Here is a 25,470-nt window from a genome sequence, read left to right on the forward strand (position 1 = left end):
ACCCAAACCCTCTCTAACCTAAAACTCCACAGCCTACCATGAAAGTTACTGATCATCAAGTTCAGGCTTAACAACCTTGACACCATAGTGATTCAAAAAAATATGGATTTGAAGAATTGATTGATTCATTAATTTGTAAAATGTTGAATTTAAAATCTCCTAACAAAACGGTTTATTTGGCATAGTACTACCAATTATCAAAGTTCTACTGAAAAATACTGTAGCAAAATAATTTTTAAAGCAGAATTTGATAAGAGTCCGTTTGGATACAGTTGAAAACTGAAAACTGAAACTGAAAAATACTGTAGCAAAATAATTTTTAAATGTGTAAATAGTACCGTAGACCTATTTTTAATGAAAAAGTTACTAAAAAGTGAAATTTGTGGGTCCATAATGTGTACTGTTTATTGGAAAAGTCAAATATTGCGGCTATTGTTCATGAATAGTAGCTGAAATAGTAAATGAACAGTAAAATTTTTGCCTAAAACAAGTGAAAAAAAAAAAGAAGCTGAAAATGTAAACACCCAATGTGGACGTGCAAACCAAACGTACGCTAAAAATTGATGAAAAAGAGAGTTTAAGGGGTTTAGAGGGTTTTTAATCTAATTTATTTATTTTAACTTATTTGAACAAAATTACAAGGCGATTTCAGAACCGGGACTCTGGTCTTGAACGCATTTGATCTCCTACCCTTCCGACAAATACTTGCGTAATAAAAGTAATATAGGTCCATAGCCCAACGCCACGTCCGCACCTAGCCGTTGAAATTTCAAAATTGATCCATAATTATGCCCTCGCAAATTTCCTTGACCAAAAAGCCCCTGCAATTCAAATCCCAAAAACCGCGACATGTCTCCAATTTCAAATCCAGATCACATCTCAACCGTCCATCCAAAAACCCCTCGCTCTCATTTCAAAATGAACTTTTTAAACTCAACACAGAAAAACACAGAGAGAGAGAGAGAGAGAGAGAAGACTAATCATGAAGATCTAGAGCTACTAGATTTTCACCAAACACAGTGAAAAACAAAAACTTCAGCTCTATTTTTCCAAAAAAAGAAATTTCAGGAATTCAAAGAATTCGAACTCTCGGGATTCTGTTTTCCATTTCCTCTTTCAGGTACACGTTCACTCACTCACTCACTCGCTCACTAATTCAATCAATTTCCAAATCACAAATCCACGAAATTTTTTCGCACTTTTCCAATTCCTACTACTTCTTAGAATGTTGAAGGATTTCAAATTCTTGCGCCGGAATTCCGGCAAGAGCGAGGAGATCGAGAATGTGCCTGTAAACCCTAAGGATTCGGCGCCGATTCAGACCGGCACCGACTCGTCGAGGCCTCCGCTCAACGCAATCCAAGAACCGGTTCAAAACCCTAAGCAAGAGAGTAAGGTCGAGAGGACTCCGACGAAGGCGAACAAGGGCAGAAGCTCTGACCATTCGTTGCCGCTTCGTACTCCGGACAAGCACGGCGTTGGGGTTTCGGTGAAGCAACGGTTCGGGTGGGCTCAGAAGCACGAAGCCGGTTCGGTTCATGGCGACGAGGGAGGGAGTAGTTCGGTTCAAGTGAGAGGAGGAGTTGGGAATGGGGGTTTGGTGAGTATGACTCCCCGGGCGAACCGGACGGTGGGAAGGGCTAATTCGAGTTATTCAGAGAGCAATTCGACTCAGAGCACGCCGACTAAGAGTGTTAGTAAGCCTCCGAGTTCGGGGTTTCGGAGTAGGGGGGTTGATGGAAGTGTTGGTGGTGGTGCTCGTGCCGGGAACTTTGCTGCATTGTATAAAGGAATGCCCATTTCTTGTGGTCCAGCTACTGTCGTTAATAGTGTGGAAGTGCCTTACTTTGATCTTAAAGAAGACCCGTCGTTTTGGATGGAACACAATGTACAGGTAAGGTTCATTTGGAGTACCATTGCACTACATATAGTGTTTTGAATGAGGTTTAATATGTGCTGAAATGTTGATTTATTGAAAATGTTGATAATTTTTTTATGATAATGTAGGGGAGATCTGAATTGGGTATGTAGAAGTTGCAAAATTTAAGTGAGAGTTTGAAATTGGAGTACGTTTCATGACATATAGTATTTGGAATGAGGTTTAATATGTGCTGAAATAGTGATTGTCGATTTTGATTTAATGATGTATTGAGAATATTAATAAGTTTTTTATGATGATTGAGGGGAACTCTGAGTTGGGTATGTAGAATTTGGAAAAAAATTTAAGTGATAGTTTGAAATTTTATGCTGATGGGTCTTGAATTTGTCTAGGTTCTCATACGTGTCCGTCCTCTCAATAGCATGGAACGGAGTGCACAGGGTTACAATAGGTGTTTGAAGCAAGAAAGTGCTCAAAGCATTACTTGGATTGGGCAACCAGAAACTCGATTTACATTTGACCATGTAGCATGTGAAACAGTGGACCAGGTTTGATTAGAGATGATGGAAGATTAATGGAATGGTTCTTTTTATTAAAATCTCTTTACATAGTTTGTTTATTTTTGTCTATTGTTGGTTTTGCAGGAAACACTTTTTAGGATGGTTGGTCTGCCAATGGTAGAGAATTGCCTTTCGGGCTACAATAGCTGCATGTTTGCCTATGGTCAGGTATTTACCTAAAACACAGGATATTGAGATATTCACTGCATCATATAGCAGTTAAGTTGTATATACTGTTGGTAAAGCAATATAGATACTGTTCTTGGCCTGTAGGTCTTGACACTAGGTTTGGATTCTATCACTTCCAGAGTGTTTCAATTAAAGCGCATATATTGCCTACCCTATATGGAGGGAATGTAATTGGCACACTTTTGAAGATGAGGAGAGTACAAGGTCTCAGTTGTTAGAAACCTTTATTAGCTCCTTTTATGGGTGGTCTTGTGTTTGGGGTCATATGTCTAGCCATTCTATTGCTTCATTTATAGAGTCTTTGCCATTTTGTGCATAACTCTCTTTGTTGTAAATTTTTTTGGCTACTTTGTGTCCTTTGTACATGAAGTAGTCTCTTCTCAATAAATTTATTCTTACTTATCAAAAAAAAAAAAAAGGGACATGGGGACTGTAGGGTGGGATGTTATATACTTGTATGCTCTACTCTAGTATTCTCTAATTTCTTAGAACTCAATGATCATTTTTATTCAGCTATAACAAGTTAAGCCACTGAGACACAAACCTTTTTTCTTAGAACTCTATTGCTTCATTTATAGTCTTTGCCATTTTGTACATAACTCTCTTCGTTGTAAATTTTTTGGCTACTTTGTGTCCTTTGTACATGAAGTAGTCTCTTCTCAATAAATTTATTCTTACTTATAAAAAAAAAAGGGACATAAGGATTGTAGGGTGGGATATTATATACTTGTATGCTCTACTCTAGTATTCTCTAATTTCCTAGAACTCAATGATCATTTTTATTCAGCTATAACAAGTTAAGCCACTGAGACACAAGCCTTTTTTTTTTTCAGTTAGAAATCAATAATACAAGTATTTCTTTTTTTAAGATTTTAAACCAATTATAAATGAATGAGTTTGGCAATGCAGACAGGAAGTGGGAAGACACATACAATGCTTGGAGAGATTGAAGATTTAGAACTCAAGCCCAGTCCACATCGTGGAATGACACCACGCATTTTTGAATTCCTCTTTGCAAGGATTGAAGCTGTAATTTTAGCACTTTTTTTTTTTGCTTCATCTTGCTTAAGAATTTATGTTGTGGTCAATATACATTTCTCATTCTTATTTCTAATTGTAGGAAGAGGAAATTAGAAGGGATGAAAGACTAAAATACAATTGCAAATGTTCTTTCTTGGAGATATACAATGAGCAAATAACGGATCTCCTTGATCCCTCGTCTACCAATTTGCTGGTAAGTTTAGTTCTTAGTGCATGATGCTACCCTAGTTTTCTTTTCTTCATGCTGTTCTTAGTATTTCTTTTTTTGTTTGTGATATTTTAATAGCTGCGGGAGGATGTTAAGAAGGGTGTCTATGTGGAAAATCTCTCTGAATTTGAAGTTCAGACTGTGAGCGATATTCTAAGGCTTCTAACTCAGGTTACTAATCTATGAACTAAAAGGTTCAGTTTGAGGCAACTAAATTTCTCAATATGTGTGTGTGCATGCACACATGCATTTGTGCACATATGTATATGCAGGTGTGCACACTTATCGGAGTGTGTATGCATATTCTTGCTTTGGTATCTTGGTTTCTCAAACATGTATTTGTGGTTCTTGTGCATAGGGTTCTTCAAATAGGAGAGTTGCAGCTACAAATATGAATAGAGAGAGTAGTCGTTCTCATAGTGTATTTACATGTGTAATTGAGAGTAGATGGGAAAAAGATTCCACAACTAACCTACGGTTTGCAAGATTAAACCTAGTTGATCTTGCTGGTTCAGAGAGGTAAGTCATCATACTTGAGCTTGTTCAACTATATATACTTCAGCACATACTTGATGAGGGTCACCCCTGCTAACTTGATTATCCTTAATAGGCAGAAAACTTCTGGTGCCGAGGGTGAGCGTTTAAAGGAAGCTGCTAACATTAATAAGTCATTGTCTACTTTGGGGTAATACTTAAGTTACCTTAATTCTCTAACGCCAATGGGGTTGTTCAGATGAGCCCTTTGTTAGAATATTATGGATTTACATTTGCATTTTGCAGTCATGTAATAATGGTTCTAGTGGATGTGGCACATGGGAAGCTGAGACATATTCCATATAGAGATTCAAGGCTAACTTTTCTTCTTCAGGTTCTTTTTTTCCCCTCTGCCTTTCTCAGTCTTATGTTTCTTGGTTATGATGTTAGACTTGACACAAACCAAAATGCAGGATTCACTTGGTGGAAACTCAAAGACAATGATCATTGCAAATGTCAGCCCTTCTATATGGTTAGTTTACTTGCTTTTAATTGATTTTCTTTCATTTCAACTCATACAATTGGTCATAAATGTGCAATGGGCCTTTTTTTCTTATTTTTTTAATCCTTTATTCTTGCAGCTGTGCAGCTGAAACACTGAATACTCTTAAGTTTGCTCAGCGAGCAAAACTTATTCAGAACAATGTAAAAGTCTATCTGTTACCTATGCTGTATGGTGGAATATTCTCGACATCTTATTTTTGTCTTAATATTTTTTTACCTTCCTGGTGTAGGCTGTGGTTAATGAAGATTCTTCAGGAGATGTTATTGCACTGCAACACCAGATACGACTGTTGAAGGTGATATGAATCTTTTGTGTTATTGCAAGTTCTAATTTGTAGAAAGGTTTGAATTCAAAATCATTGGGTAATTTTGTAACAGGAGGAGCTCTCTTTACTTAAACGTCATAATGTCTCCAGATCTTTGTCATTTGGTGTGACAAAAGACGCAACTCAGGAACAAGAAAATGATTGTATAGAAGACATTTGTGACATGGATCAACAGCATGTTGTTGATTCACTTGGGTATGAATCAAAAGGCATTGTTAGAATGTCTACCAAACAGGTACTTTGCTTTGTTAGGCTTATAATATTTCAGTAAAACAATTTGACATTTGAATAAAGAAACTTTAGAATGATTCGACTGATATTCCAATAATTACAATTTTTTCATAATTTAATTCAACATCATCATCATCATTATTATTATTATTTTTCTTGTTATTGCCAAGTAGCTCAACTGGTTGGCCCCTTATGGTTTTTCCATTGGAGACATTCAAGGTTCAAATTCCCTCTCCCCCAACTATCGAGTTAACCAAAAAATATTATTGATGGGTTTTGCTAATAAAAATAATTATTTTTCTTGTTATTGTTGTTGTTGCTGTTAATATTATGATTACTATAATTAGAGATTTAAAGTAAGTTGTGGCTGTTTGATTTGAAATGCATTTAAAGTAAGTATTGGCTCTTTAATTCACTTATTCTCTTTTGCTTTTTAATTTTCTATTTGAAGCACACTATTCCACTCTCAAACATTCCATGAGGTTGGTTTTCCATATATTACCAATCGTAACATGCCAATGAATAATACTGAATCAGTTGAAAACTTTGGAAACAACACTTGCTGGTGCCTTGAGAAGGGAACAGATGGCAGAAACTTCTATCAAGCAACTTGAGGCCGAAGTTGAACAGTTGAACCGCTTGGTATTATTTTTAGAGGCTTTATTTATTTATTTTTATAAATTTTAATATATAAGGTTTCCCTTCCAAATCTGGTCTAATGAGCTATCAATTATTGCTTCTTAGGTTCGTCAAAGAGAGGAAGACACTAGGTGTAGTAAAATGATGCTCAAGTTTCGGGAAGACAAAATTCAAAGAATGGAGTCACTTCTTGGAGGTTCTATTCCTGCAGATGCTTATTTACTGGAAGAGAATAAAGCACTCTCTGAGGAGGTTCAGCTGCTTCAAGCTAAAGTTGATAGAAATCCCGAAGTAACTCGGTTTGCTTTGGAGAATATTAGGCTTTTAGACCAACTTAGAAGGTGATAATAAGTACAATTATGACTATTATTATCATTATAATTCATATTATCCTTTTTGTCATCATTATTAGTGTTATTTCTTCAACAATAAACAGTGCAAAATGCTCTGTATCATTATTAGTGTTATTAGTTTCTTTATTGTGGCATTTATAGATTTCAAGAGTTCTATGAAGAAGGGGAGAGAGAGATACTCCTGGTTGAAGTGTCCATGCTGCGGGATCAGGTGTGTGTAGAATAATACTCCCTCTGTGTCATATCTATAGTCCACATTTCCATATTTGTCTGTCTCCAACTTATAGTCCTTGGTCAAAAGTCAAATAATAAAAACCATTCACTTTACTATTATGCTCTTTATAACAATCAGTTACAAAGAATTCAAATTTTTGATATCTTCACAGTTTTCAATAGCTGAGCAATATTGGGAAGTATTGGTATGAGATGAGAAATGACTAAATCATTTAAATATTATTGTCCTAAAATGTGTGTTGAGTCAACCCAGACATCTTTATGAGATACAAGTAGTACATATTGTTTTGTTTTGGAATGTCATTTGGAAGCCTGTATGAACTAAAAGACCTTTGTTTTTGCAGTTGCTTCAATTTTTGGATGGGAATGCTAAGCAGTGTATCGATCCAAAGTCTAATATGCAGCCTAAGGTTGGTCAATATGGTTACCTTATTTAATTTTTCATGTGTTCCATTCCTTAAACAGTTAATATGTAATTGACAATAGTGGAAAGAGAGGGATTTGAACCCTCGGTACAAACAACTTCATTTCATTTTCAGAAATATCGGTCAAAGGAAAGAAATTGATGTAAAGCATTTTCCTTTACCTCATTTTTATTCTATAACAATCGTAGAACTAGAAATTTTTAATTTAATTTTTTGTCCTTGGATTTGTTTGTCCTTTTATTTATAGATTTTATATTCTTTTTTCATTGATACAGGAAGATATATGCAGCAGCAAAGAAAATAATTCTCCCCACTTGGAGGTTGCAATTTCTGTCTCTATATGTACATCCTAACATGTTTCCTCTTTAGTACTGGCTTATATATTTCACATTTCTCATTGGTTTCAGTTGAAAAATACTCTTGATGAGTTAGAGGAATGCAGGTGCCGATTAAACTCTTGCTTAGAAGAGAATGTAAAACTCAGTAGGTAAGTTTGATGCTCCTATAAGTTCATTTTCTCCCACTTTCAATTTTGTTGAACTTCTTTGCAGATTGGAGCCGCTAATCTTGCAGTGACTTGCCTAATTTTTTCTGCAAATTGTTTCTCCTATGTTCTGCAGAGAATTAGATGATCTACGCTCTATGTTAGAGAATATAAGATCTGAACCCAATGAACGAGATGCAATTGTCAATACCACAAAGGTACTTTTGGTTTTAAGTTTATTTTCAACTTGGCTTGCTTAATTTTATGGACTAAGAAAAAAGAAAGCCAAGATGATGGAGATTACAAAATGGCTTTGACAAAATGAACTCCATGAGCCTAATTCATTTGATACTATATGATTACCAATAAATTGTCCTTGGCTTATGTTTTAATGGATGTTTCTTCACTTAGTTGTGTGTTAACTCACAAAAGTGTATGCCATTTTCTGACCTATTAGTGGTTACAAAATTTCTTGTAGGATTCAGTAAAAAGTCCAGCTGTTGAACACCAGGTGTTCAAGGCAGTCCAAAATGAGAACTCGGAAGAGGAGAATGAATCTCTAATCATAAAACATGCAGAAGAAATGGTGAATTTGCAGCTGGAACTGGATATATTAAAGATGATTATTAAAGAAGAGAGGTCATCTTGTCGTGAGATGGATGAAAGGGCAATGTGCTTGAGTAGAGATCTTCAGCTAGCAAACGAAAAACTTTTACTGATAAGTCAACAATGTGAAGAGGCCAAATGTGAATTGAAAGAGGCAAAGTCCGTCACTGAAGCTCTTGAGTCACAGCAAATTCTTTCGATTAATGAGATGGAGGACCTGAGGAATACAAACACTTATTATCTGCAGCTTCTGAGTAAACTAGAGCTTGAAATTATAGCTTTGAAGGAGCAGCTTGCTATTAAAGAGTTACACAATCACTCACCTTCTACCCATATTGAGAGTGATGACTCCCCCTTACAGGCAAAATTGAAGAGGATGCAACATTCTCTTGAAAAGGCCAAGAGACTGAATAATTGGTACCAAAGTGACCGTGACTATCAGGTGTCCAATGAAGAAGAAATGGATGAAGTTCGCAGGCAGGCTGAAGCTGAAACTGCTGAAGTGATTGTCTGTATGCAGGAAGAACTTGCAATACTTCAGCAGCAAGTCCAAGATAGTCATTTGAAAGAAATAGAGATGAAAAAGACTACAACAATTTTGGAGACTGAATTGAAAGAGTTGAAGGAAAAACTGTATCTCATAACTGAAGATAACAAAAGCTTAAATCAAGAGCTTGCAGAGAAAGATGGGGAACTAAAAACAATGTCTGAAGAATGGGAACTATTGACCTGTGAGTTTGAAGAAGTTCTTGCTGATGGGCATGAGGCACTCATCAATGCCTCTGATCAGCTTGAACATATATCAAGCTCCTTTCCACAGAGAAGGATATGGATATCTGAACAAGTTGGCATGATGATCAGAACGATCTCTGAAAAGGAATTATTGATTGAAGAACTGAGAAGATGTTTAGAGGATGCACACAATAAAAAAAGTGATGTGGAGTGCATGCTGAAGTCTCTAAGAGGAGCAGCCCTGGCTATTACTGAAGCACACCAGCAGGAGTGGAGTGAAAAGGAGAAAGAAATTCTCTGGTTGACATCCGAGTTGACCACGAAGACATCTATGATAGCAAAGCTGGAGGACAAATTGAAACTGGCAGAAGATCGTAATGGAAAAGCGTCAGTTTGTGCTACAGTTGCTTTTGTGATTGTGAATAGATTATCAGAAATGAATCTTAGTTACCTTGATGCACTAAACCACAAGGATTTCCAGCTTAGTGAATCAGCAGAGATGAACTTGAGGAAGGATGCCCTTGTCAACGATCAAGTTGCTATGATTGAAGAAGCAGAAAAATGTATTGAATCTCTGAGAGAGGAACTAGCAGTGTCAGAGGGAAACTGTGCTAAATTACTAGAAAAACTTTCCGAGGAGCAGGAGCATTCTTGTGCTATGGAACAAAAGATCAAAGCTATCCAAGAGAATGACATTTTGATGACAAGGGAGAAGCTGGCTGAGCTAAAATCAGGTGTATCGACACTCCAGTCATGCATGAGCACGTATGTGGAGAATTGTGGAAGTCCTGCAAGGAATGATTCACAAGAAGTTTCTACATCTTTTGATGGCAATGGTGAAGGACGGGTAAGCTTCTTGCCTTCTGGTAGACAGCCTTAGCCTTGACGTTAATTAACATCTATGCTGTAGTTGTGGTCTTTGAACGGTGTTGGTTTAATAGTTGCTAATCTAGAAATTGTTGCAGACAGATACTGAAACAAGTCAAGTAAGTGACATAGACTTAAATCCTGTTGAAGACCAAAGAATTGTGACATCTGAATATTCTGAAGTGGGGAAGAGAGAGTGCTGCTGTTCATATGGTGGGAAAAGTATGAAGTCCAGAACTTTCAAGGACGTGTCTAATAGAGATGTCACCATTATACTTCTGAAAAAGGAAATCGAATCTGCCCTTTTAAGCTTGAAGGAGGTGCAAGCTGAGATGGTAAAACTCCATGACGAGAAAAAACAGATGTGGATGTCTGAGAAACAAAGTCAGGAAAGCATGAAAAGCCTTACGACTCAGGTACTGACACTGGAAGCAGCTATGAGTAACTATGAAAAGCAATCTAGACTCAAGATGGAAGCTTTCAGTCATAGGCTAAATGCATTTGAAAAAACTGTGGAAGAAGCTGGCTCTCAATGGTGTCAGACTAAAGAGGTAATCTGTTATGTCTTTCTACATCTGTTGTCTCAAATTCTCTTGATACAGGACGTTTTTGCAAAAATAAGAGAAATAAAAGAAAAGAAAAAAAGATCAGGACAAATCCTAGTTTTCACCACCTAGAATGTACCTGAAATCCCCAGCTTCACTACCTAAGGGTTCTTGGAATCTCCACCAGCCTTAGATAAACATCTCAATTCATAATTTTTTTTCTTTTCAAATTGCATTGCTTCAAAGCTATTCATAGAGCCTCTTCTTAATAGTTTCAAGTAGTACATCAAGCCCCAATTACATTCCATAAATCTTTAACAACATTAAAGCCTAAATTCAAAATTCAAAAATAAAATCTGAATTCAAAGTGAAAATCTGGGATTTCAAATAAGAAAAATTATGAAATAATTCTGGTTGTGCTCCCTGCATCATCTTTTGTATAACTGTGCTTGGTTCTGTTTTCATTCATGGGTTTGGATACATTGAAACAAATGTTACTTTTTACACACCTCTATCAACTTCTTGTTCTTTTGATCTTTCTTTTTATTTTTTTTGTTGGGGGGGGGGGTGGTTCTCTAGATAAAAATAAACCTTTTTTGATATGGATAATAAATCGTATATAATCTGGATTCACATGATTTCATAAATCTGCTCCCTGTCTCTCTATCTCTCTCAAACTTCATGCTTTTGAACATAGTAAACAACTCGTCCATCAATTCCCCTCTCTTTTCCAAATTTCATGCCATTGGGGGGACATATTTAATGTCCATTGATCTCTGTATTTATCAGCATTCAACACATTAATCAACTTTATTCTAATATCTTGTTACAGTTGCTTGAGCTTGAAGTTGGTGATGCAACGATAGTTGCAGCTCAAAAAGCCGCAGAGGCTTCTTGTATCATTGCCAAATTTGAAGAGGCCCAAGATACTATGAAAGATGCGGATATTATTATCAATAAACTGGTGATAGCAAATGAAGAAATGAAGTTGGATGTAGAAAGAATGAAGGAAAGGGAAGTCGAATTAGTCAATGACAAGAGTCTATTAATGGATGAGGTCCAGAGCTTGCAGGCCATCAATGATGTGAAGCACCAGCAGTTTGAAAGCCTTGAAAAGCAGCTTGGCACCCATTTGACAGAAACAAGGGATCTGGTAATGGAATTTGAGGATATCATCAAAGAGGTTCACACTACATGTTACCAAAACTTCATGTCTTTAGGCTGTGACTTCCACTGCATGAAGTCTCTGCTTTTAACCTCGACAAAGTTGGTGCGCTCATGGCTTGAGGATGTCTGGTCCCAAATAATTGTGAAGGACTGTGCTGTGTCAGTGCTTCACCTCTGTCACATGGGAATTTTGTTGGAAACAGTCACTGGGCTGAATGCAGAGAATGGTTTGCTTCAGAATGGTGTGTGTGTATCAAACTCTGTTATAGCTGATTTGAGAGAACACAATATTAAGTCAAGAAAAGAACTTGAGATGTGTAGAATCCTCAAGGGGAAACTACTGGCTGACATCAAGAATAGTTTTGATAGAATCTCACAGAAGGAAGAGGAAACTGGGGAGCTCGGTGTCAAGCTAAACACTTTTGAGAAAAAAATATCAGACCTGCAGCTCCAAGAGGAGTTGATGTTGCAAAGGTCTAATTATATGGGATCTCAACTTGCAATTTTAATAAAGGAGTTGGACCTGAGTAAAACAGATGTCTTGTCATACCTTCTGGATCAGGAGAAAACGCTCAAATATAAAGAGGAGGCCCTTGAATCTCAAGCTGATCTTTTTGTGGTAGACTGGTGCTCCAAAGACCTTGAGTCACTTATCTTGGCTTCAGCATTAGAAGAGATGGCTCTCCAGAAAGCTGAAGCAGAAAGAGAGCAAATTAAATGTTGTTCATTCCTTGAGAATTTGAAGAAAGAATTAATTATTTTCAACGTTGACTCAGAGTTGAAGGAAAAAATTTTACTGGACCAGGAATTTGAGGTCTTACTTCTACAAAAAGAAATTCAAGAAACAAAAATGGAGAGGAAGGACCTGTTGTTAGAGCTGAACCTCAGCAGTTCAAGAATTTCTCAGATGAAGGAAGTGAACAAGACTCTCGAAGAAGATATTCAGTTGCTGAAGGATGTTAATTGTTCAAATGATGCATTGAAAGGTGAACTTGGTGAAGTCAATGAGACAAAGGTGCGGCTGTTGAATGAAGTTCAATCACTAGAAACTGAATATGGAAAACTACAAAAAGATCTCAAAACAAAGGAAACTGCATTAGAATTTTCCTCCAGTCAAATTTCTGCCCTTGATCAAGAAAACCAAGAGTTGCAGAAGAATATTTGTGTGCTGGAAAACTTGTCACACAAGCTTCAAATTGAGTTGGACATGAAAAATGCAGAGCTAATCAAAATGAGTGACTTTGTGGATGAGAATGAATCATTGAAAAATGAGATAATTAAGTTGAAGGCTGAAAACACCTTGGTTCTTCAAGATTTAGAGAAGAGAAGTTCTGATTTTGAATCATCTTTGAGCCGCATAGATGTCTTTGATAAGGACAAACACAGGTTGCAAAATGAAATATTCTCGTTAGAGAGTGACATTGTCAGTCTACAGACTAATCTAGAAATGAAAAATGCTGAACTGAAAGATCTTCAACATTCTCAATCTGTCATTGTTGAGGAGTTATGTTCGAAAAGCAAGGATTTGGAAAACTATATTAACAATGTAAATTCACTGAAGGAAGAGAATGCTTTCTTAAGAAATGAACTTTGCTCTCACAAGAAAATTAAGCATGAATTCCTCTCCATTTCAAGCTTAAATATTATGAAATGTGTTGATACAGTGGGAACTGTTGATATGATAGGTAGCAGATTACTGACCATACTGAATGAAAAAAGCTCTTTTATTTCAGATAAATTGTTCCAAGAGATGTCTGAAAACACACAGAGGATATCGAAGTTCATGGAAGAGTTTGACTGCTTGGAGTGCCATGCTAAGGCACTTGTAGAAGAAAATTCAACTCTTCATACTGAGTTATTAAGAAAGGAAGACATTTTAAAAGGACTGTTATTTGATCTGAGCATGTTGCAAGAATCCGCATCTAATACGAAAGATCAAAAAGATGAAATTGAGGAAATAATGGTTTCTTTGGAGGCATTAGAAGATGAGCTTGCGGTAAAAACAGGCGAGCTTGATCAGGCTCTTTCTAATAGTCAAATGCTTGAAGCTCAGTTGCAGGATAAAATACACATAATATCTGTGCTTGAGTTGGATCTCTCAAAAGAACGTGAATCTTTAAAGTTGCTTTCCAGTGAAAATCTTGAGCTGGGAGCTTGCTTTAAAGAATCCTTGGTAGAAAAAAGTTCTCTAGAGGAGGAATTAACAGAGAAAAGCAAGATAAATGAGCGATTAGAGATAGAGCTGTCAGAAATGAGTAATGCACTTGGCCAAATGAATGATTCAATTGAATCCCTTATGAGCAATATGAATGAACTTGTTAGTGAGAGGGATCTTCTCCAGGTTGAGGTGCATAATTGGAAGGGAAAACTTGAAAGGGCACAGGCACTGGCTGATGAAAATGAAGCAATTGCTATGGAAGCTCAACAGGTACAAGCTAGTTTAACTATCAAACTTTGTGAAATGTTCGATTGTTTTCATGTCTAATTTTAATTTATTACATCAACATCAGATAGCTGAATCAAGAAAGATCTATGCTGAAGAGAAGGAGGCAGAGGTTAAACTATTAGAGAGATCTGTTGAAGAGCTAGAATGTACTATAAATGTATTGGAAAGCAAGGTAAGCTTTGAAAGAGAACTGAGTCATATTATGCACATTCCACCTGTACTTTTATTGTTATCATGCCTCACTGATTTCCACTTGCTAGGTTGACATGCTTAAAGACGAAGCTGAACGGCAACAGTTGCAAAGAGAAGAGCTAGAAACAGAGCTTCATGCTGTAAAAGATCAGATGCTGAATGTTAAAAATGCTGATGCTGACATGAAAAGGTAAGAAATTATTTTGGATCTGTAAATAAGAATGTTTAGGTTATGCGTAATTGCTGAATTATTGATTAACTATAGGTATTTGGATGAGAAAGACAAAAACCTTCAAGAAGCCTTAAAGCATTCACAAGTTCTTGAAAGGGATATAGCAGAAAAGGATGCAGAGGTGATTTTTTTTTTTTTTTTTTTTTTTTTGTTTGTTGCTCCTTCCGTAAAATTATCTAACTTTGTTTTAAGCCTGTGTCGGTCAAACCAAATTTTCTAAACTGACTTTGGACTCAATTGTTTTTAATGTGTTTTTTTGCATTAGAAGTTTATACTTTTGTTATTATCTAACAGATTGCTCAACTCAAGGCACATATCTCTGAACTTAATTTGCATGCTGAGGCACAGGCTAGTGAATATAAGCAAAAGGTAAGCCAGAAATTTTAAGATTGGTTAGATTTTGTTGTTTGCTGTAAAGGGGTTGGTTGGCATGTATAGAACTAGATTTGTTCTGCTATAAAGAGGTGTGGCATTCATAGGACTAGACCCTAGTAATTTATCTCTCTCATATTTTTGTTAACAATAATGTAAATATGAAAATTTTAACAGTTCAAGACATTGGAAGCCATGGCTGAACAAGTTAGGCCTGAAGGACATTCCACCCAAGTCATGAATTCTTCATCAATCAAGTCAGAGAAGTACGCCACAAAGTCTAGGGGTTCTGGTTCCCCTTTTAAATGCATTGGATTGGGCTTGGCACAGCAAGTAAAATCCGAGAGGGATGAGGAGCTTAGTGCTGCAAAATTGCATATTGAGGAGCTTGAATATTTGGCAGTAAGCCGACAGAAAGAGGTAGCCTTTGACTTACCAATGTGGATTTTACAAATTCTAACAGTTTGGAGATATATATTAGTCTTTTGCCCATATATTTTATGTTCCTTTTTCGGATTGTCACCTTTTGTTCTGGGCAATGCAGATATTTGCATTGAATGCCAGATTAGCTGCTGCTGAGAGCATGACCCATGATGTAATCAGAGACCTACTGGGAGTAAAGTTGGATATGACCAATTATGTGGTAAATTTGTGAATCCTATGTTTTCTTTACTCTGTTGTGTCTTTTGTTACATATTGCCACTTGGAATATATGTGGTATCAGAATTTATATATTACCATCCTTTTCAGGAATTCCTTCTTGTGGATGATGAGATCAACTTCCAAATAGATTTTATTCTTAGTTTTCACAATTATGCTTATCTCAAATTTCCAATTTTGTATTGCTAGTCACTGTTGGATAATCAGCAAGTGCATAAGATAACAGAAAAGGCTCGACTTCATAGTTTGGAATCTCAAGAGAAGGTATTCTCATCTTTAGAACTACCAAAACTAGGTTCAATTGTTACTAGTTTTTTTTTTTTTTTTTTTTCCTGAAATTGCATCCTTCATTCAGGAGCAGGAAGTAGTTAACCTACAGAAGAAGCTTAATGAATTTATTGAGGAGAGGCGAGGGTGGGCAACTGTTACTTCAAAACTACTGAATGTATAATTATTTATCAGTTCTTTTGTTATCTTTACTTGTCTAACTTTGTTGAGCCTTATCTTCCAGATGGCTTGAGGAAATTGATCGAAAGCAAGCTGAAATGGTATCTGCACAAATTGCCTTGGAAAAGCTCAGGCAGCGAGATCAGTTATTTAAGACAGAAAACGAAATGTTGAAGGTTGAGAAGTTTGTATTTATTATTTTTTATTATTGTTTCTTTTGGGGGGAGGGGGGATGGTCCTTGTACAAAGTGGTATTACTTTTTCTTTTTCTTTATTTTTCATCAGGTTTTTGGCCTTACTTCCTTTCATTTGTGTAGATGGAGAATGTAAATCATAAGCAGAAGGTAATGGAACTTGAAGAGGAAGTAAGAAAGCTGTCTGGTCAGCAAAACATCCATCAGCGCATTCACCACCATGCAAAAATCAAGGTAAGATATTGTCAATATAATTACTTTGATTTCGTTTTATCAACTCTCCTTTTCAGAACCTTCTGTGCCAAGTCTTTTATTGAACATCTTGGAAATATTTGTGGTTCAAAATGTTCCCCTTTCGCTCCAAATTAATGTTATAATGGGATTTCAATAATGCAACAGGAAGAAAACAACATCCTAAAAATTCAGAATGAAGATCTTAGCACTAAGCTGAGGCGAACGGAGGTTATGCTTTCACGTGTCAAGGAGGAGCTTGCTCGCTTGCGTGCTTCCATTGGAAGGAATCCCTATATTGATTATGATGAGGAGCAGCGTTTGAGTATGAAACTGAAGGTTAGTAAACACACATAGCACACAGGTGGGTATGCCCAATCAATAATTAGAGTTGAAGGCTAAACAGCCAACCAAATTTGTTACAGGAAACTGAGGAGGAGAAGGTGCAGTTAGCACAGCGATTATTGGGTTTATGTACTAGTATCCTAAAGGTATGTGAAAATTAATTGCTAATTCCTTCTCAATGCAAACCTCAACTAAATATTTTTGCCAACACATGGAAAATTCTTTTAATTTGATCTAAACTCTCAGGCAGCTGGAATAACAAAGCCAGTATCCAATATAAGTCCCTCTGATGCCGAAGAGGCCCTGGAGCAGCTCAAGAATAGTGTTACTACACTAGAAAGAGAATTGCAAGATTTGAAGTATAAGGTAATCAGAGCATAAACATCCCATTCCCTAGTTCAAGTGGTTTCTTGTTAAAAAAAAAAAACATATGTCTTGTGCTCTACCTGAGTGGTTAAGCAGCCTGTCTGTTTTGTATGTGTGTAACTTACCAATAAAGTCAAAAAAACAAAAGTTGACATGATACAGGAACTAGTAAAAATGGCTAATCGTCACATATGTTTTTCTTTCAACAGAACAAAATTGCCAATGAAAGACTTCGATTGAGTGATCTTATTCCACAACCTTCACCAATAAACTCAAGGACGGATGAGACTTGTCAAAATCCAAGAAGGGTATCCCAAGCTACATTTCTTTCTGCCTTGGATCGATAAAGCATGCATGGGGTGATAGGGGATCTGTGCTTAGCATTTTGCTAACAATTGTATTTTTTTAGTTCTGTGTATATAATTAATCTTCATTTGATTGGCCTCATTGAGCTGTATATCAATTCTTTTTGTTTTTTGTGTAAATATTCCCATATGATCATAATTCAATGAAAATCAGTATTAATTTGGTTGGTTGAGCTGTTTAATCAAATGATAATTCTTTTGTACTTGTGCAGGTCTTTGTCCCATATGTTAACATAATTATCTATACCAGGAAATTAAGAAGATACATCTAGTAGTCCAAACAAGATGTCCAAATTGAACATCCACACCCAAACTGATAAACTATTCATACCAAATTGATGTTTGCATAATGTAGTTGCGAACTTGAGTTCAACAAACTAAACTCTAGATTGGTCTTTAACTTGCAAATATCTATTGCCTCCATGAAAAAGTTGAGAAGTTCTGCAGGAAAGAGAGTTGAGTTGTGGGTCATCACTCAACATAGTATAGATAGTCTGTAATGGTATACTCCTTGAATATGGATCTCCCATGTTGAGCAGTGAGTCCAGAGATAATGAAAGTGAAGGTCTAAAGTAGCTAAACTTGTAGTTCAATTGGTTGACACTTCTTAGTGTTTTTAACAAAAGCATCTAAGGTTCAAATTTTCTACCTAACTAAGGATGGCCACAGACCGGGTTTGGATTGGAAATACCCAAACCTAACCTAAACTATTTACCTATGGATACCCAGATCTTAATATCTGATTATTATCTGGATTTTTTGATATCTAAACTTGATTTGAACAAAAAAAATTTTCTTAATAAATTTTTAAATAAATAAGATAAAGATGTGATTTTGCATCCAAATTTCTTTAAACTAAAAACTAATTCTTCTCAAATTTTGATAAACCATAAACTATGCTTACTATATATGATATTTTTGAGAGATACGCTTACTATATGATATGACAATGAATCAGAGTCTTAGTAGTATACTATCTTTTTTTTTTTTTTTTTTTTTTTTTGATATCTAGTAGTATACTATCTTATCTGACATTCTTTCTAGTACATAAACGAACAGCTTTTGCTTCCTTTTATGATTCAAATTTGTAATCTCACACACACACAGAAACAGAGATGGGTTCGGTGCATAAGAGATTGCTCTTGAAAGATGGCTTATAATACAGGTCTTTTCTCTTTCTCTCTCTTTGATTGCTTCTCCTGTATATTAAAAAATTGATCAACTTTGACGAATTTATGTATAAATGACATCATATGTTCATTGACTATCCACTTTCAATTCTGTGTCTTTACCCATGATACCAACTTTTGCGTCGGATTGGGTACCCGTTACCCCCAATGGGCATGACCATCCCAAAACCAAGAGGGTAAACAAAATGCTTATTATTGGACATCAGTTTTTACACATTTTTATGTTGGCAAATAAGGTAGGGGCAGAGTGCCAAACGGAGAGAAAATTCAACAAAAAAGTGCAATACAACACATGCACAATAAATATAATTTGGTCTGAGTCAGATATCAGAACTGATTACACAATTCATCCAGTGGCGGTCAATTACATTTAGCAACATAAGACAATTATGGAATGTATTTGTACTGCAACTAAAGAAAGAAAGAGACTTTCTTGGAAAGAAAAAAAAAAAGAAAGAGAAAAGAAAAAGAAAGAAAGAGACTTCCACTACTCTTCAAAGCTCACTGCTAGCCCTCTGTTTTCTCTCTGTGTTTTGTATTTTGACCAGATTCTCACAGTTTTACCTTAAACCCCTTTACCACTTTCAGGTTTTCTCTTCAAGGATTTTGCCATTTATATTCTCTTCTCTGCCTCTGCCTCTGCCTAGACACCCAAAACCAAAAGAAAAGCCTCTTTCCATTGTCACTATTACAAAAGCATATAGTTTCTTATTCTTTCCCAGAGCAAAAGCTACCTCCTTCAAATTATTAAGCATCAAATTCCAAGAACACCCATAAAGGTAAAAATCTCTTTATATCCACATATTTATAATTATTACATATATATATGCATGTGCGAGAGCTTATTCTCTGATTTTAAAACGCTCTTGCATTTTTTTTGCCCTGACAGAAAATGAGCACTGCAAGCTTCACTTCGAACTTCTTTGGTACTGGGTGCTTTTGGAAGGTTTGTATTTGTATAGCTTTCTGTATGCTTCTTGAGAAAATGTAGTAAAAGAAACAAAACTTAAATTTCTGAGTTTTGGACATTGAAGTACAATGAAGTCAGCCTGATACAAGTATATGGCTTAATTGAGTTGATTTTTATTTTCAGAGCCCAGAAAAGAGAAAAAGAAACTGGGAATTTTCGTTCTTTTTCTTTTGTCAATTTTCTTAGCCACCAAACTGGGAGGGGAAAAAAAAAAAACGTAGTTATGTTTTTACTTTCTGGGTTTTTGCATGGTATTTGGAAAGTTCATATCTTTGACCAAGTATGGAGTTTGAACGTTGGGAATTAGTGGGGGTTTTGACTTTGCTTGAATTTGTGTTCTTTTTAAAGTTATGTAACTAAAATGCAGGACGAATCAAGGATTTCAATGGTTAAGAAGCAAAATGAAGGCAAGGTGTTTGTTAAATGTGCTGTGAATGCCAAACCCAGAAGACAGAAAAGGCAGTTCGGATTGGTGTTCTTGGAGCTAGTGGTTACACTGGTTCTGAGGTATAGTTCCTCACTTACAACCTCTTTCTAAACAAGTATATGCTGTTTCTTTTGGTCTGTTTTGGTGTGTGTATGTGTGTGTGGGTTGGCAGGTAGAAGCTATTTGAAGCTAAAACAGTCAACTTTGAAATTTTGCTATTGGAGTAGGAGAGAACATCACCTTAGAACTTGCTCTTAATTTTTATTTTTTATTTCAATTTGTCTTGAATATCTTTACTAATGTATGCTAGGCAAGTACATAGTAGCTCTAGGAAGAAGACATTCATTTATGTCGAAATAAATTGATAAACCACAATCTTTTGTGCTAACACAAAAAGTTGCCATGAACGCACTTTTGAGTTTTTAAAAAAAGATCTTACATAAGTTTGAGAGGATTTTTTTTTTCCCAAAGTTCTTAACTTCACCCAATCATTTGAATGTCTGTGTTTGGGATGGGTTAAACAATTTAATACTGTAAATTTAGCCATCTCCTTTATTTTGTTTTCTGATAAGTTACTGTAAATTTATCCATATTCAAGTTTTTTTTTTTTTTTTCACTTGACAAAAGTATACGATGATCTTTTTGGCAGATTGTTCGTTTACTGGCAAACCATCCCCACTTTGGCATTACTCTGATGACTGCTGACAGAAAAGCTGGCCAATCAATTGGATCAGTGTTTCCTCATTTGGTCACTCAAGTACGATAAATTTCCCTTAAATATCTCCTATGGTATCATTGCACTTGGTAGTTTTGAAGGTTTCGATTTAATAATTGAGGTTCAACATAATTTGATGATAGTGTGTGCTTTTACAGCATGGTTTTCAATTCTTCGTTACGAAAGTATAATGCTTGACTTCCTCTATATATGCAGGATTTGCCAGATATGGTTGCAATCAAGGATGCAAACTTTTCTGATGTGGATGCTGTATTTTGTTGTTTGCCGCATGGAACCACTCAGGTTTTTATTATTCCCTTCTTCATAGGTTGATCTGTGACCTGCATTTTCAAGGCCTGGTGAATGTTTTTTGTATTGAGATGCAATTTTAGTTTCCCTCTCTTTTTACTAACAACTTGTATGATTAAATGTTAAATCACAGGAAATCATCAAAGCACTTCCCAGGAGTTTGAAGATTGTTGATCTTTCTGCAGTAAGCATTTGCATAAGCCCTATTTTGTTCAGTGTTTGTTTATTATGGTTGTGTTTAGATGAATCTAGTCGTAATTTCAAAACTTTCTGTTTTGCTTACGTCAAAGTTTTATGTTATGTTGCCACAGGATTTCCGGCTGCGAGATATATCTGAATATGAAGAATGGTATGGTCAGGCACACAGAGCACCAGATTTGCAGGTAGGTAACGGTTTTCTTCTGGGTACTTAGACCTGTCTTTCACATCAAGTGTTGAGAATTTTCTTATCCCAAGTATATTTCCTTCTCATTGAATGGGGTGCATACGAAGCTATTTGGTAATGGGAGAATGTGAATTTATTCTGTCTTTATCTCTGTCTCTGTCTCTCTCAGTTCTCTCACTATCTATCTTCAATTGTACATGGAAGCCCAAATCTTAGGGGTCAAAATTAAACTCGTGACCATACGAAAGTTTTTCTTAAATTCAGAGGTACTTGCCTGTGAGTTTCTTGTTTTTTATGTTTGATATTGAATTTTTGTCAAAAAGTTTGGCTGGTGGTTCAGATCCTCAAGCTTTATATAAATTGCATTACAGCCACTAGTGTTTCGATCTCTGTTTTTGTGTATGTACTTGATTCTGAGGTGATGTTTGCAATTAAAAAGGACATATTCATGAAAATAATTTTTTGATTACCCTCAATTGAAACTGTTTTCTTGAGACAAAGTTTGCACTTCCTTGTCCTCAATCTTTTTAGATAGAAGTTGAGCATGCTTAGAGTTCCACTTGACAGGAAGGCGTCCAATTTCTACTGGCACAATTAGTATTTTGTCATTAAGTCCATTCTGTTGTGGGGCAAGGGTACTAAAGCATGAAACTCTGGCATCCTTATCCTTGAACTTTTTATTTTTATTTTTTATGGTTAACTTACTTCATAGATTTCATGTGTACTAGGGTTGCACCCTTTTTCTTGCTTGATTTTAATTACACTTATTTACAAATTATTTTGTAAACTCATGGTTTGTTTCCTTCATGTAAATGAGTATTTCATTACCTGGATGCAGAAAGAAGTTGTATATGGTTTGACAGAGGTTTTGAGAGAGGAAATTAAAAGTGCACGCCTAGTTGCTAATCCTGGTGTTATCCAACATCCATTCAACTTCCTCTTGTTCCTTTGATAAAGGTGTGCATTTACTATCCTGTGTTTACTCTATATTGCATGTCGGATGGGTCATTAAGTCCTTAGAGGCAGTTGGGTAAATTACTTGGCAGTGTCTTTGAAAGTTTATGCTGAGTCATTTTAAATTGCTAAATACATCTATGAAAGCAATGTATGAGAGTTGTGCTTGTGATTAGTTGACTGAAAATTTAATGATTTAAGTATTTAAGAATGAATCTCGGAGACAAACTCAATAAATACACAGGATAACAATCAGAGAGGAAATATATATGCATGCTTTGAAGGTCCTCCCTCAAGCTCTATAATCCAAACCTATGCAAGCACACAAGCAAACACCCCCCCCCCCCCCTCCAAAAAAAAAAAGAGAAAAAAAGAATAAGGAAGAAATAAATCAATAAGTAATGTAAAAGGATCAAGTGAATTTATTGGAACCTTAGCTTCCCTAACTACTTTTTTATTCTAATGTAAAATAAATCTTCAGAGTTTAACTTGTTTCACTGGCCTTCGACTTATCAAAAGAAAAGAGAGACTGGACTTCCAGGATATGGCGATATGCAGGCTTGAAATATTTGAAATGTGCATGGCCTCTAGATTTAGGACTCCTATTGATCACTTCTATGCCTTACAGTTTTGATGATGTTTTTCTGCTTGCTGTTTGGCTTGCAGGCTAATCTCATTGAATATAGAAATATCATTATTGACGCAAAATCTGGTGTGAGTGGTGCAGGTTAGCATTTTCTCACCTCCTTTTTTTTCCCTTAAAATTCTTAGCTCAATATTCTTGGTGCATTGTTTCATGGCTTTTGCTCCTGGTTCACCATGCAGGGCGTGGTGCCAAAGAGGCAAATTTGTACACTGAAATAGCTGAAGGAATTTATTCTTATGGAATTACCAGGCATCGCCATGGTAAGATTTTATTCTTTTAAAAATTGAAATATGTGTTGATGCTTCATGGAAGGACTAGCCACGGATTGTAAATAATAATGTTATTAATAAGCTTAGTGAAATATGTTAAACACATGTAGCTAAAAATATATATATTTAAAGAAATGTTACCTAGGCAATGACAAAAGACATCCCTGATGGAGAAAATGGCCAGCCTTTTGACCATTATGTTCAAGGATGAACTGACGATTAGGGGCATTATGTTAAATGACTTCGAAAATGCCACTCATGGGTCTATGCAGTGTGCAGTGTGCAGTGTGCAAGAACTGTCCACTGATAAACTGCACTGATTTATGTTTCAGTCATGAATATCGGTTCTTTTGCAAAGTTGAATACTGCATTATCTTCCCTTATTGCAGGGGAGTCTTAATTTGAGGCTAACTTTTGACATACACTATTGGAAGAGAATATATAGGGTGGAGGAAATTTTGGTATGACATGCTGTTTTAATTGGTAGATTCTATATAGAAATTCCCCAATCAGAGAAAAATTAGGATTACTTTAATGGAAAAGAGACTAGCGTGTTCTTGATTGGCACTGTAGATAGAAGTTACTTATCATGTCTTCTTGTTTCTGGAGCAAGTTTATGTTGCTTGAATAAAACAAATCCTCATGTATGACTGGTTTAGGTGGCCAGACATAATAGGCGGAATTTGCTGATCAATTTCAGTCTTCAGTTGGGTGCTTTATGGTTTTGAATTGGCTGTCTTGGTCTTCTCTTTTTATTTCTTTTGTCTAATTTAGAACTATTTAATTGGTCAATAGTTTTGTGCTTATTTGAGGAGGTAATTAGTGACTTTGAGCACTATATTTGTATTCATTAGATGACATGAAACACTAAACTTGGTTATATGTATTAAATGCAGTTCCAGAAATTGAACAGGGACTCTCTGATGCTGCAAATTCAAAAAATAACTGTCAGTTTTACCACACCTAATGCCAATGGTAATAATTAATATCCTGTTAAATTCTTATGTTTCTCTATCTTCAGTAACTCTTTCAAAGTACTAAAGTATTTTATTCCTTTTCTGTCTTCTAGATCCGTGGTATGCAATCAACAATATATTTGGAAATGGCTCCAGGTGTAACAATTGAGGACTTATATCAACAATTGAAGATCTCTTATGAGGTATACCATTTCATTGTAGTTCAGTGGGTGAGCTACTTGTCAGATCCATCATTGATCATCATAAGGAGTTAAAGTGATTGAATTGAGCATAAAATAGAATGATTATGGTGTATGCACACAACAGGCACACATAAATTTTAAGACATCAATTATAGATAAACTTGCGTCTCCTTGGGCATACTTTTGGTCTCAGTTTCAACCTTCACCTGATAATAGCATGCACATGGTTTGATGTATATACTGTGTCTTGGCTTTATATTCTAGTCTGCTTCTTAGGTAACGAGTGGGATTTCCATATTTATTTATTTTTTTGTTGCAGGATGAAGAATTTGTAGTTCTGTTGGAGAGAGGAGTTGTCCCTCGCACTCATAATGTTCGAGGATCTAATTACTGTTTTTATAAATGTCTTCCTGATCGAATTCCAGGAAGGGCAATAATTACTTCAGTTGTATGTATATTTTCATCCACTTCTATGTTCAAATTTATCCATTTCTATTATAAAATGTATATCTTCATGATCATCATTGGCTAAGCTCTTAGAAACTTGCTGCAGATTGATAATCTGTGAAGGGAGCTTCAGGTCAAGCTTTACAGAATCTCAATGTGATGATGGGATATCCAGAAAATACAGGGCTTCTGTACCAGCCCTTGTTTCCTTAATAAACTCATTATTTCCATTTTCAGGAAGAGTTAAAGCATGTGAGTCTGTATTCAACTGTGCAGTCTATTTGGTTAAGCAATCTCTTTTAACTGTTAAGCATTATTGAGGATTGACACTTGTTTTGATTAAACTCTATCAAGGTTGTTGCAAAGTGACATTTCATTGTTTGTCGCAGGAAATGATGTTGCGGAATCTCTCTATGGCGTAAGTTTAATACTGTTTGTTCTGTAATACTCATTAGTGAAAGAGTATTGTTAGAATAGCGTTTTCTATTAGAAATTATGTATGATTGATTTGATCGTGTTTGATCATGAATAATAGTCACATTTGGGAATTAATGCTTATTTAAATGTAGCACCCTGATTCAGTGCACAGAATTTTGCAAAATAATCACAATTCTGCTTTCCATAA

General features: G+C 35.8%; 2 protein-coding genes across 2 annotated transcripts; both read left to right on the forward strand.

The window, feature by feature from the left end:
- The first annotated feature begins 956 nt into the window (after nt 1–956).
- On the forward strand, nt 957–17,561 carry LOC111991852 (kinesin-like protein KIN-12D). Its single transcript, XM_024023663.2, has 37 exons — nt 957–1,894; nt 2,272–2,427; nt 2,524–2,607; nt 3,538–3,657; nt 3,749–3,862; nt 3,956–4,048; nt 4,236–4,396; nt 4,488–4,562; nt 4,658–4,745; nt 4,825–4,883; nt 4,993–5,056; nt 5,146–5,211; nt 5,294–5,476; nt 6,010–6,114; nt 6,217–6,452; nt 6,606–6,675; nt 7,043–7,108; nt 7,399–7,443; nt 7,531–7,610; nt 7,744–7,825; nt 8,086–9,792; nt 9,911–10,363; nt 11,190–13,952; nt 14,035–14,142; nt 14,231–14,352; nt 14,428–14,515; nt 14,689–14,763; nt 14,944–15,186; nt 15,311–15,409; nt 15,616–15,690; nt 15,782–15,840; nt 15,938–16,049; nt 16,191–16,301; nt 16,467–16,637; nt 16,724–16,789; nt 16,890–17,009; nt 17,219–17,561. The coding sequence occupies exons 1-37, from the start codon at nt 1,226–1,228 to the stop codon at nt 17,354–17,356; spliced, it is 9,126 nt and encodes a 3,041-aa protein (XP_023879431.2). The 5' UTR covers nt 957–1,225; the 3' UTR covers nt 17,357–17,561.
- A 1,214-nt stretch (nt 17,562–18,775) lies between these two features.
- On the forward strand, nt 18,776–25,470 carry LOC111991861 (probable N-acetyl-gamma-glutamyl-phosphate reductase, chloroplastic). The gene is given in 19 exon segments (XM_024023671.2): nt 18,776–19,343; nt 19,454–19,510; nt 19,902–19,968; nt 19,971–20,041; nt 20,611–20,718; nt 20,893–20,979; nt 21,119–21,169; nt 21,297–21,368; nt 22,209–22,278; nt 22,281–22,327; nt 22,991–23,051; nt 23,150–23,230; nt 24,136–24,192; nt 24,195–24,214; nt 24,309–24,398; nt 24,718–24,846; nt 24,952–24,958; nt 24,961–25,097; nt 25,235–25,470. Coding segments are annotated over 17 exon segments (1,170 nt in total). The 5' UTR covers nt 18,776–19,343; nt 19,454–19,456; the 3' UTR covers nt 25,059–25,097; nt 25,235–25,470.

Source organism: Quercus suber, unplaced genomic scaffold (assembly GCF_002906115.3).
Source record: "Quercus suber isolate HL8 unplaced genomic scaffold, Cork oak 2.0 scaffold_87, whole genome shotgun sequence".
In the NCBI taxonomy this organism is placed as follows: domain Eukaryota; kingdom Viridiplantae; phylum Streptophyta; class Magnoliopsida; order Fagales; family Fagaceae; genus Quercus; species Quercus suber.